Genomic DNA, 12,119 nt, shown 5'->3' with positions numbered 1-12,119 from the left:
GGTTTGGGCTGCCATTCTGACCCAGCGGCGGTTTTGAGCGGTGCCAGAGATTGGTACAGGGCTCAGGCCAGCCCTGCATTTAATCCCAGCCCTCCTAGATTAAATCTAGCTGCTAAAGATAACTCCCAGGGAACACGAGCAGCAGTGGGCAGATCTGCTCGCCGCCCTCCCTCAAAGATGCACCAGTCCTTATTCAGTCAATGTCAGCCCACAGCAAAGCACTGAAAACCAAGACGAGCGTGCCCGCAATAAAAGCAGCTGATCAATGTCCCTGCGTAAAACGCCCGATAATCCCTGCACAGGGCAGGCAGCTGGCATCAGATGCAGCGTGCCAGAGAGATGAACAGGAAGAGTATCCATTGCATATTCCTGGCACCTTCTGCTGGCACAGCGTGGGCGGAGAGCAGCGAAAGGGCTCCCGGGATTCCAAAATCCCCCCCCCCCCCCAGCAGATCGGCACAATCTTTAAAGGCCGTATGGCTGAACCACCATTCCAAAGTGAGGGGCTCAAGGTCAGTCCGGCCAGCAGCGACCATCAGCGATGCTGCTGGCAGACCAGGGGCCAGCGTCCCTCTCCATCTTTGAGGTCACGCATTCAGCGCTACGGCAAAACGCAGAACCGCTCTGGAAAACGCTGCATAAAGCACTAAAGCCTAAATGCCACAACCAAGGGTCTCCTCCTGTTGAGACAATGAGCACCAGCGGCCGCGAGCCCGGCGTGCGGCGCTCCGCGCTGCCGATGCCGTGTTTCCGCAGGCGGCCGGCGATCCCGCACCGCTCCAGCGGGGACATCGGCATCCTCAGGATGCACACGGGCCCCAGCCCCGCAGGCAGGGAAGGCAGCCGCCACCCCGCCGCTAGCACCCCCTGCCAGACGCATCCCTGCTCGGGGCAGGGCTGTCATCCCCGCTGGCCGCGGGCCCCGCTCCCAGCCCCGCATCCCGCGGATGCCCCCCCTCGCTCCCACCTTCTCCTGCGCCCGGGTCAGCTTCTTCTGCACGTTGCTGGCGATTTTCCCGGCCGTGACCCCCTTGCTGCCCAGCTCGGCCATCTTGCCTCCTCTTTTTAACGGGCTGCGAGCGGCGGAGCGGCAGGAAGGGGGGGAAAAGCCGGCGGGAGGCGATGGCCCCGGCCGTCACCGCCGCCTCCAGCCCGCCCGCCGCCTTTTAAAGCGACAGCGCTGCCCGGCGGGGACAGCCGCGGGCTGCGGGACGGGGCGCCCGCCCTGCCTGCCCCGGCCCAGGGGAGGGCAGCAGGGGGGGAAGCATCGCAAGGGGCTGGTCTCGGCTGGTGGGACGAGTGTGCTGCCGTCTTTCACCCCGCAGCAAAACGCCGCTTTTGTCTGAGGAGATCTGTGCCGCTAATTGTGATCGCTGATTGACCAAATCCATAGGATAAAGGCACTTCCCAAATTATCCCTGGATCTTCACAACCATAAAGGGGAAATTAATTCCTTGAGAAAGGGGGCCTGGAAGTGAATCAAACCCCTAATTTTTAAAAGGTGACATGAAATTTCAGAAGATTCCATCCTTTTATCATGGAATTATTAAGGGTGGAAAAGACCTCCCATGTAATTGATTCCCAGCATCATTGTGTTCACCACTAAACCATACCCCCAAGTGCCACATTCCCCCACTCTTTGAACGCTTCCAGGGATGGTGATTTCACCATACCCCTGGGCAGCATATTTCAATGCCCGACCACCCTTTCAGTAAAGAAATTTTTCCCAGTATCCAATCTAAATCTTCCACAGCACATCCTGAAGCCATTTCTGCTACTTCTGTCACTTGTTACCTGGGAAAAGAGACCAACCTCCACCTCGCTACAATCTCTGTTCAGGTGAGTACAGAGAGTGGTAATATCATAGTTCAGACAGCCACAATACACAGAGTATCACCATACAATTTCAGAGAGCTTCAACCCATACAGAGTAACGCCATACCTCATCAGAAGGCTGCAAGCATCTGCCCTACTCATTCTTTAGCCCAACCTTTTAAATTCTTCATCTTACATGCTTTACACCTGTGTGCCCTCTGTTCCCTTTGGTGTTGCTCAGTGCCCCTGGGCACTCCAGGGCTCACTGCTGTCAGTGCTGCTCACCTGCTGCTCACAGCTGCACCCACTGGGGATGAGGCTCTGCCTCAGCCCTGCTCCAATCACCACAAACTCTGTACCTACATGATGAGGTCTCCCCTGAGACTCCTTTCCTCCAGGCTGAATCCTCCCAGCTGTTCCTCATGGGACCTGTGCTCCAGACCTTTCACCAGCCTCGTTACCCTTCTGTGGACACACTCCAGCACCTCAGTATCTTTCCTGAATTGCACGGCCATGAAACTGAACACAGGATTTGGGGTGTGGCCTCACCAGTGCCAGGTACAGGGAGATGATCAGTGCCCTGGGCCTGTGGCCACACTGATTCCATTTCTGATGTCATTAGCCACGATGCCATTGACCTTCCTGGTCACTGGCTTTGGTTTTGCTTTGCTGGACCTACTGGGCAAATACCTTTTGTGAAACTTTATTCCTTTACACGTCAGGACAGAGTTCTGCTTCCTGGAATACAGGAAGCCACCTCAGTGCTGCTATTCACATCCTAACACTCAGCCCCTGAGCTTCCCTCAGTACCACACACCAGGGTTTGGGCGAGTGGTGGGAAAGCTTCCTTCCTTCCTCTCCTGCTTCTGCACGCTCATCCCAGGTCTTTGTGGGGGCCTGGGACTGTGCACTCAGTACCCAGTACAGTACCAACTAATCCAGTGCTCTGCAGAAAGTTGAGATATATAACAAACTTGCATTTACCTTTGTTTAAGATGGAAACACCTATTTTCATTCAGCAATGGGAACAAAACCTCCTTGTGTCCCCGGAGCATTTCACACAGTCATTATTTTTCCAGATGAAGACTCTTATCTCCAGTTTCACACACACAGGGAATAGTGTAGCAGGCACTACTGCAATGTAAAGCTACAGATAAATGTTGAAGGTGAGAACTTAAGAGGGCTAAGCCAGGTCTTCCAACATATATCTCCTTTATTGCTTCCCATTTCTGCTTCAGTACTATTTCTGTTCATTCAGAATAGAAAATAAAAATAAAAACAATTAGAATAAAAACAATAATCTTGCCAGAGTCCTTAGAAACTGTGAGCAGAGAAGCTGTCAACACCTCTTTGTAAGGCTTCATGAGACAGTGCCTCTGCATTTCTTGTGTGTTTTGACAATGGCTTTTTAATGACAAAACCATCATTGAGAATCTAGTTTAAAACCATGGTATACTTCAATTGTGTTAGCAAACATACTATTCCCATTTAGTAAAATACTAGGGCATGTGTTCCAGTTGTGTATGAGACAAATGCAGTGATACTGGACATACTCAGAGTGTGACTACCCATGATGCCAATCTGTATTGCAAACTGCAAATTTATTCAATTCTTCCTGGTTTTATATTTAGTATTCATCCATCTGTATGATTAGCCTTTAGTATTAATTTACTATTCATTTTCTGTAGTATTTGTCCCAAATGCATCTGATTTCTTCCATAATTTCAGCCTTACTAGATCTTTTCATATTACCTTTCTTCTTGGGTATAATCCATCATTTTTCTCCTACCCCCACCTCCCCCGCCTTAGCTGAGTTTTTAAGGTTGGAAGATGCACATGTGGTTAAACATTTGTAACATCACATTTAAAAGAGCAGATGTTTCAGGGTCAGAACACATTCCTCTCCACCCTACCTCATATATTTGCTTCTCCTGCTTAGGTCTTTTCTTCAGTGGAACTGGTTTTGAGGGGATTTTTGTCTGATTACGTCCTTTCGAGTGAAAAGCAAATTAGCAGAGAAGAGAGTCCACAGCAAACATCAGACAATCGTGGAACAAAAGCAGCCAGACAGACATGTTCACCACAATGAAAAATGATGACAAACTGTGTACACTTTAAAAGCTGGGATTAACAGCAAGTATCCACCTCTCAGCATGAGTCATCTCCCAGTTATTTCTGTACTTGATTGGATCAGCACCAAAGCTGCAAAGCATTTGCTGGGCTCCAGGTGTGTTGCTAAAGGTACTCCCCTGGCATGACCCACATATTATGAGGGGCCATGCACCTGAATGACCACGAAAGCCATCTCAGCCAGGTCATATAGGCAGGAGGTTATTGCTTTGTGAGCAAGAAAGGCTTCAGTTTCTCATCTATCCACCATTGCTCTGATCTCAACCTCACTGTGTTTTACAAGGTTATAAATGTAAATTTCAATTGGATGCAGTGCAATTATGTAGTAATAAACATACAGGCTGGTAACTTAATGCTTTTATATTTGTTTATGTTTTGTGTCATTGTGTGACAGAAATGTCAAGACTTTTGGAAGGCATTAGTGACAGATTCTGCACTACTGGAATTAAAAGAAATCAAATTTAATGCTTATGAATATCACCCGCAATGAGATTAAGTTCAATATGTGCATAGTTGTCTAATCTATTCTAACACTGGACCCCAAAACACTTCATTTTGCCTGACTGTAACCAGCTAAACATATTTAATTTCAGCTGAGTCACCTTGGCTCCTTTTATAGTCAAAAGAGAGAAATCTCTATCTCCAAAGCTGAGGAAAGATAAACCAGCAAGGTCTCCCTTCCCCCTGAGCTACAGAGGGAGATTAGCTGGATAGCTTAAATAGCTGAAGTTCAGAAAGCCAGATGGGTTATGAAACCCACCTGTAGTCCATCTCCCTGGTGACAGCATGACTCACTGCCACAGAGCAGAGGGAAGAAGCAAATCTGTCAAACACTCCAGCACAAACAGGCACATTTAACATGTACACAGCCCCCCCTGCTTTTTTATGGCTCTCTTAATTGATTAATGCTCTAGTCAGTAATAACTGTGTTAGGCCTCAGCCCCATAAGTGCATTTCACTTCTCAGTTGTCTCATTAGAGGGAGATGAACTGTTCACCTGTTTACAATTAAACATATGCTTAAATGCTCACTGGCTTGGAGTCTATTATTTTGTAGCTTAGGTACAATTTATTCCCTTCATTGCACAAATTGTTGTTCCAGCTCTTTTTTTCATTATTATCAGTATTCCTGTTTTGCCAGTTTTGTCCATCTGGGAGCATGATTATAAGAGCGATTGCAGAGAGTGATTTCAGCAATGTATCCAATACCTTCTTTTTTCTTTTTTCTGACTTGAATATTTTAATTGTAGTTCATGTGTTTAAAAGTACAAGATGTGATAATCAAAATCTTCCCTGCTACTGATGGCAAAACCTTTCATAATACAATTAATTTAAATAAAATAATTCTAAAACAACAGCAGCAGTGGTTTCTGCTATTGATGGAACTAGAAGTATATATTCTCTGTTCCACTTCCACAGAAAATTAAAAGCCAGTTAAATTGATTTTTGTTTCTTTTCAGCGAGGAGTTTTGATTTTAAGTGTGTAATTACAGTTTTTAGAAAATATTTAGTAGAGTTCAGTTAATTAAACGTTTATGGAAAATATAAATATATCAGTATTGGATTATTTAAATTCTTATATTTATACTAAATAATATTTGAAGTAAACTACTTGAAGAACTCTGAAGCCCTTTACCCCAAGTACTCACATGGTGCAAAATGGGTCTATTTCAATCAAAATTTCTTGTAGCATTCAAAGCTGAAGTTCAGCTATTAAACAACCTGGTTGTTTGGATCTGTAGTTCTCTTCTGGCAGGTCAGTTGGCCTCACTCCGTGCCTGCACCACTCTTCTTGCTTCAGTGATGTCAGTTGAAGGACTAATTTAAGTCAGTAAATCCAACATCTTAAAAACAACAAATTGTACTAAATATATTATGTAGCAAAATCTAATCAAGCTCTAACTCCAACCTTGCCCAGCTTTTTCTTTCCATTGCAGATCGCGCATTCTTCTGGGACAGCATTCCAGAGGAGTTTGCAAAGGTGACTTCTGTCTTTTTTCTAACCTGATAACATTATCAGGGATAATTTGGTTATCAATTTCACCATTATCTAGTTTGCCTTAGAATTCCTTTCTGACTGACTAAAGTCTCTTGCAAGCTTTCCCTTTGTTCTCCCACAGGAAGGTGCAGGGAAGAATCAGGAAGTTTCTGCCATAAAAATAACAGATAAGAACTTGCTGATTACATGTCCTGTCCTTTAAATCAAGAGCATCATGAAAGAACTTTGATTTAAAAATAGTGTCCAAAGGTGTTCCTCCCACACCTCTCAGATACTCAATTCCTGTTGAATCTCTCCATTTCTTTATGAGAAACAGAAGATGATACCCAAGTTACTCTTCTTATGCTCTAAACAACAACAAAAAAAACAAAACACACACAAAAAAAAAAAAACAAACAACAAAAAAAACACCAAAAAACTAATACTATAGCACTGGGAAGGCTCCAAAGCTGAAAGCTTTGTCTGTTTAGTCCAGACTCACCTGCTCAGAAACAGGGAGAGGCAGAAAATAAAATTAAAACTTTGTCTCCTGTCTCACTGAAGACTGTCCTGTGATTGCAAGCTTGCTTGAATTCTAGGGAATTATTGGGTGTTCATGATGTGCCTTACTGGGTCCTCCAAATTTTGGCAGATTTTTCAAAATTCAGAGTGTATTTCTTTTCCATCCACACACCTGTTTGGGTGCTTGATACACATGCATGTAACTATTTTGTTCTCTGCCTGAGTGGATTTAGCCATTACAAAGTGATCTTTGACCCTGAATTTGTGACAGATTAGCTACCCTTCACTATTAAATGAAGTGAGTAAAGAATGGCAATGGTCTGTAAGCTTTTTTTGCACAAATTTCCAAGAAGCTTATCAAAATTTCTGTATACCCTATTGTGTAGGAAAATAAGGGATTTAGCAAATATAAAATAATTTTGGTCTTACTTTTTCATTATCATCAGTCAGCAAGGAACAGGCAAGTGAATCATGTGCTTCCTTTGGAAAATATTCTGAGAATTCTGGAGGCCTTCAACTATTTATTAAAATATCTAAAAAATCAGAAATAATTATATACTCAAATGGACAGTCTGGTTTATCCCCATCTATAGCTACAGTAGAACACATGGGGCAACTGGTGGAATCACACAAAGGACATCATATCACCAGGATGCCACATCAACAGCACAAACTGTCACTGAAATGCAGGAGGTATTTGATATTTTCTGTCAAACACACATCCACAAGTTCCACACTTGTGATAACCATGCCAGGTGGATTATGTAATGGTAACAGTTGTCCCAGTTGCAGTGTCTTCCTCCTTGCTTCCCTTCACCAAGAGCTCCATTTTATTTCCTTGGTAACGAAATAGAATGACTTATTCACTGCACATTACTTACAAGAGCCATCTCTCCTTCAATTACTGCAAGCTTGCTATCAATTCGAATCTTTACAGTTTTCAAAATTATCCAACTCTTTGCTTTTGAGGTTTGGGATTTGATTTTTTAGAAAATAAGCATGGTAACTTTCTAGTCTGGGCAAATCCTGCTTTCTGCACATATCTAATACACCATTGGGTACAATTTATTCATACAATCTATTCTATTTAATAATTACGGACATTTATAATTATATTTTGCTAGACCTGGATCAGAAGAAAGTAAAACACAGAAAAATGTAAAAAAAAAATATTTTTACCTGTAACAACTCATCCATTTCCAGAGCTCTGTCAACTCTGTAAAAATGTTTTAATAAAGATTCAGCAAAAAACAGTGAAGGCCTCAAATAGTTAGAATTTATATATTTCTCTTCCCAAATTATGTGATATTTTAATGCACCATTCAATGCTGTGACATCTTCAAGTTTCCCTGCCAAATTTAAGAGAGAACATTCACAGTCCTAAAGCAAGCATCCTCTGCTGTTTAATAAGCCAAAGCCATGTGTATACAGATATCAGGGTCATCAGCACGGTAGAAGAATAAACAAATTTCAAGCTAAATTTCTGCTTTGTTTCCAAATTATATTTTGAAACAAGGCAACACCATCAGATAAATGAACCAAATGTAATAAATTGTGAAAAATATTCTTAACATGTCATTGACCGCACAAGTGATGGAAATACATTTTATTTTATTTCTACTACTGTACTCTGAAAGCCAAAGCACAAGTCTGGAAATGTTGCAGCATCTGAGCATCTTTACTAGGAATTTTTCAATACAGGATGTTCCCTCAAAACCCCACCTTTTGGAATCACAGGAATAGGTGTCCAGACAGGAAAAAAATGTCATAATCTGAAATAGAAAAACTGAAAACCAAGAAGGGCAGGGTGAATTAAGCCATCACTTCAACATTTTCAATTATTTTAAGGAATTCACAGCCTTAGTCACAAGCTAAGGAAGGACAAAACGTGGCACTTCTCTCTTGGACAGGGAGGTAAAGATAAATTTATTATATATATTACAGAAATGTGCTGATTGTAAAACAAGCTTCCAGAAACTGGTAGCAAATAGAAAGCCAAAAGGCAACTATTAACAGAGAGCAGTATTTTTGGTCTACATTACAATTAATTCTACATACACAATTGATAGTTCATCACGTCTCATGGCAGAAAATCATTAGTAGCCCACTATTTTCTGTTCCAGTAGAAAAAGGACAATGTGCTATTTGTAATTATTTTCTAGCCAAATAATAGCATAAATTTCATTTGGTCTTGTCTTTAGTATTGTGTGTTGGAATGCCAACATCAAAAATAATAATGAAAGTACTTAATACCAAATTATACATCAACACAATTGCAGTAATTACAAGCACTGCAGTAATTACTCTGGCATTCCAGTGTGACCCAGAATCGTGACAGATTAAAACGTTAATCTCTACCTGTGCATTTGCCAATGAAGCTTTGTCAATCAAGATGACCCAGTCCCAGAAGATGCAGAAAGAGGAATTCAACACAATGAAACTGTTCAGTGTGGGCCTAAAATTTACAGCTTTGAAAACATACAAATATTACAGACATCTGCTCTGATGGAGCAGCACGGCTGTGTTAGATCTTTCCTGCCTCAATTTAATCTGACATAACCAGTGGATGGATAAGTGTAGCCATTCCCTGCAGAGGTGATGATTGATCTCTGCATCACAGGATGAGCTAGAAAGCTTTGCCATCTGAGATTTATGTCTCAGAAATCTGCAAAGTTGGGATGTTTTGTAACCATTTTAAAAATACAATGTAGGACAGAGGTGAGACAAATGGCTGCCTACACTTTCTGGGGCTGATATCTGTTTATATTGCAAAACTAAGCTGACTAGCAATCAGTGAGTGATTATTTACTGGATGAATTTGGTGCTTTCATTCTTTGTGGAATGAAATGCATGTTATTTAATACAACTTCATCTGCAAATAACAGGTGTTTTTGATAGAGTTATCATGATTTCTATGCATTCATTATTTATTAATTTGTGACCATAAAAGAAGCATCTATAAACATAATAGTGAAATACTGATTGCCTATTCAGTGGTATCAACTTAGATGAAGATTTTTAGCCAGATAAATGCAACTGATTCCCTGCATACCTTTCTGATTCTCTAATCCTCTAGATAGACTTAATGCTTCTTTTTTGCATCTGGGATGAGACTGTCTCTGCATTATTTGATCTTCAAGCAAATTCAAGTATTCACCCCAGTCTGCATAAAGGAGACAAAGAGCTTCACGCTCCTGAAAGTGGGAAAGGTTTGTTCAAATGTTTCTTATCCCATACATAACCGTGGTGGCAAACATTCTCTTGCAGTCCTTTATCCCTCAGACACTTCTTTCCAAAATCCCTGACTCCAGCCTTCCTTTGGTCGAGTAAAGAGGGCTGCTTCAGTGAGTTTACACTTCTAATGTAATTGTTTCCCAACCAGATAAACATTTGACAGCAAACACTGTGTTAAAACATTGCCAAGATTGCTACAACACCCTCTGAATGGTGTCAGATGTTCTCCTGTTTACTGTAATGTTTACTGCAGTAGTGCCTGAAACACACAAATAACCCCCTCAACTATTTCCTGTCTCCTTTGCTCTTATCTCACCTAGATGTGATCTCTTCAGAGTAAGAACTGCCTTTATTTTGAATTTTGCATGATAACAGGTAGAGTGTCAAAGCTCAATGATTAACAAACTGTTAAAGACAAATCTCAGCAGGAACCACACAGGACTGCAAAAGCTCGATTTCCTCTAACAAAACTTTTCCCATATGAAACTTCGGACACGCTCTACTTTTTTCCACATGTTAATTCCCATTTTGAGCAAGGATATGCAAAAGATGAACACAAATTGAGAATGCTTACATGTACAGGGGCAAAGAGACTGTCAAACAAGGGTAACCAAACTCCTCTATCTTTAAGAAGACATAATAAGTACATTGTTCTTAGTTATATACATATAGGTTTGTGTTTTGTTTTTTTTTTTTTTTTTTCCCTGTAGATGTATAATCCCAGATTTTCACTAAGGAATACTATAAAGGCAGCACCACCTAGTGGTACCAAAACCACAGTGTAGTATTTTCAGTGGTTTCCTGAAAATCCTTTTGGAAATATAGGGGAAACTCAGCTGAAATTATGTTTGAAATACCCACATGACATTTACATATTTTGGTCTTTTTTTTCCCCAGTAAGAACACGAATAAATATTTGCAAGCTCTCAGCATACATATATATGTACTTGTTTTCTGTTGTAAGTACCCTTTGAAAATGAAAAAGGGAAGTGAACATGTGCATTAGTCACAGCAGATAAAATATTTTTCTTTTCATTGTACACATATATATAAATATATAAAATATATTTTTAAAAGGCCAGGTACCAAAATAATTACTACTCACACCTTTCCATCCAACTTTATTGTTTACTACTGCATGTGTAAGGTTTAGATGAAAACCTACACAGGAATAGAAAATGCCTGGCAACTTTGGACCGCTTCCCAAATATTTTCCAGCACACATTCCAGGGAACTGTAGTTTATCTTGCTTCAATACAAGTCCATGACAGAGGTGCTAACTTCCAAAAATCAGAAGGGTCCAATGTGTCAGAGCAGTTTTCCTCCCCAGCCATGGTATTGACACATGTATTTACATCTGTGCTCAGCAGCACAGGAACTATCACCTGGTAGCACTTTAGATCATCCTAGCATCAGCTTTTCACTTGCCCTTGTAAATCCTCTACTGACACTTCTGTGACACTTCAGGAGGTGAAAAACCCTGGGATGCATCTGTGGGAGTCTGCCAGTATAAACTACCATTGTTCTGAACACTGGGAATCAGTGGTTTGCTACAGAATCTCTCTCTGGGCATGCACTGGTGAAGTCTGGCATTACTAAAGATATAATTTCATAGAATTACTAATGATTTATATGATAGCATGTTTTAAAGTTATAAACTTTATGTGACAACATAGCACAGGAGGAAAAAACATCAGTGATCAAAACCAGTAGTGGCCCTGTTTTTGTAATGCAGGGCAAATAATACACAACAGACACTCCAAACTATTCCTGCCTCATTGCTTTTCTCCCAGCCTGCCCCATCCTCATGCAGTCCCCAGCTCACCTCACACTTCCTGCACTGGCAGCCACAAAGCCTCCACTCAGTGTAGCTTTCCCACTCCTCTCCTCTCTTCCCAGTCCCGAGTACCAGCACAGCTCTTCTGTTCCTAGTTCCAAACACACCCCAGTGCCCACTTCTCTCCTGGTCACAGCTGCCAGGCCCCCTACTCTCCATCCTCACAGCCATGTCACAGCTGGGGTATTTAAGAAGCTCCTAAATTTCATTCACCACTGGCATACAATGTTGCTGGTGTTGTGACATTTCATCACTGACCTTATAGATTCCTTCCTTGCCTACAAGAGAGCATGGAAAAACAGACAACAAACTGACTAAATAGAGTAATTCCAGTTAAACACTTTATAGAATTCTTTTTACCATGCTTTATCATTTCATGGTTGGGGATATTTTTTCCAGTCTTCCCCATGCCTCACAATGACTTTAGAATAAACTCTAATTCTCCTGATAGTTTGAAACCTTCCACACCAGTTTATTTATTCATTGTTACTGGTGATACTTGTTTTGAACAGGCATTGTCCTTTATCTTAAGGAGGAAAGACCTTAACCTGAAAGTATTTGAAGGGAAGACTTAAGTCCTCTTACAATATTCACTTTTCTAGAC

General features: G+C 41.6%; 1 protein-coding gene across 13 annotated transcripts in view; it reads right to left on the bottom strand.

Moving 5' to 3' along the window:
* BIN1 (bridging integrator 1) overlaps positions 1-1,267 on the bottom strand; it is a 90,192-nt gene extending 88,925 nt beyond the window's left edge. For 2 of the 13 annotated variants that reach the window (XM_064434934.1, XM_064434942.1), the window contains exon 1: positions 968-1,264. In XM_064434934.1, coding sequence (XP_064291004.1) covers positions 968-1,051 — 84 coding nt within the window. In that variant the 5' untranslated portion in view covers positions 1,052-1,264. Of the gene's footprint in view, positions 1-967 lie in introns of all 13 variants that reach the window. The other 11 variants (XM_064434938.1, XM_064434946.1, XM_064434935.1 and 8 more) reach the window with 9 other exon arrangements.
* Between the last annotated feature and the right edge of the window lie 10,852 nt (positions 1,268-12,119).

The sequence above is a fragment of the Passer domesticus genome, chromosome 10 (assembly GCF_036417665.1).
Source record: "Passer domesticus isolate bPasDom1 chromosome 10, bPasDom1.hap1, whole genome shotgun sequence".
Classification (NCBI taxonomy): Eukaryota; Metazoa; Chordata; class Aves; order Passeriformes; family Passeridae; genus Passer; species Passer domesticus.
The sequence above is the reverse complement of the archived record's forward strand: the minus strand, read 5'-3'. Positions and strand labels throughout refer to the sequence as shown.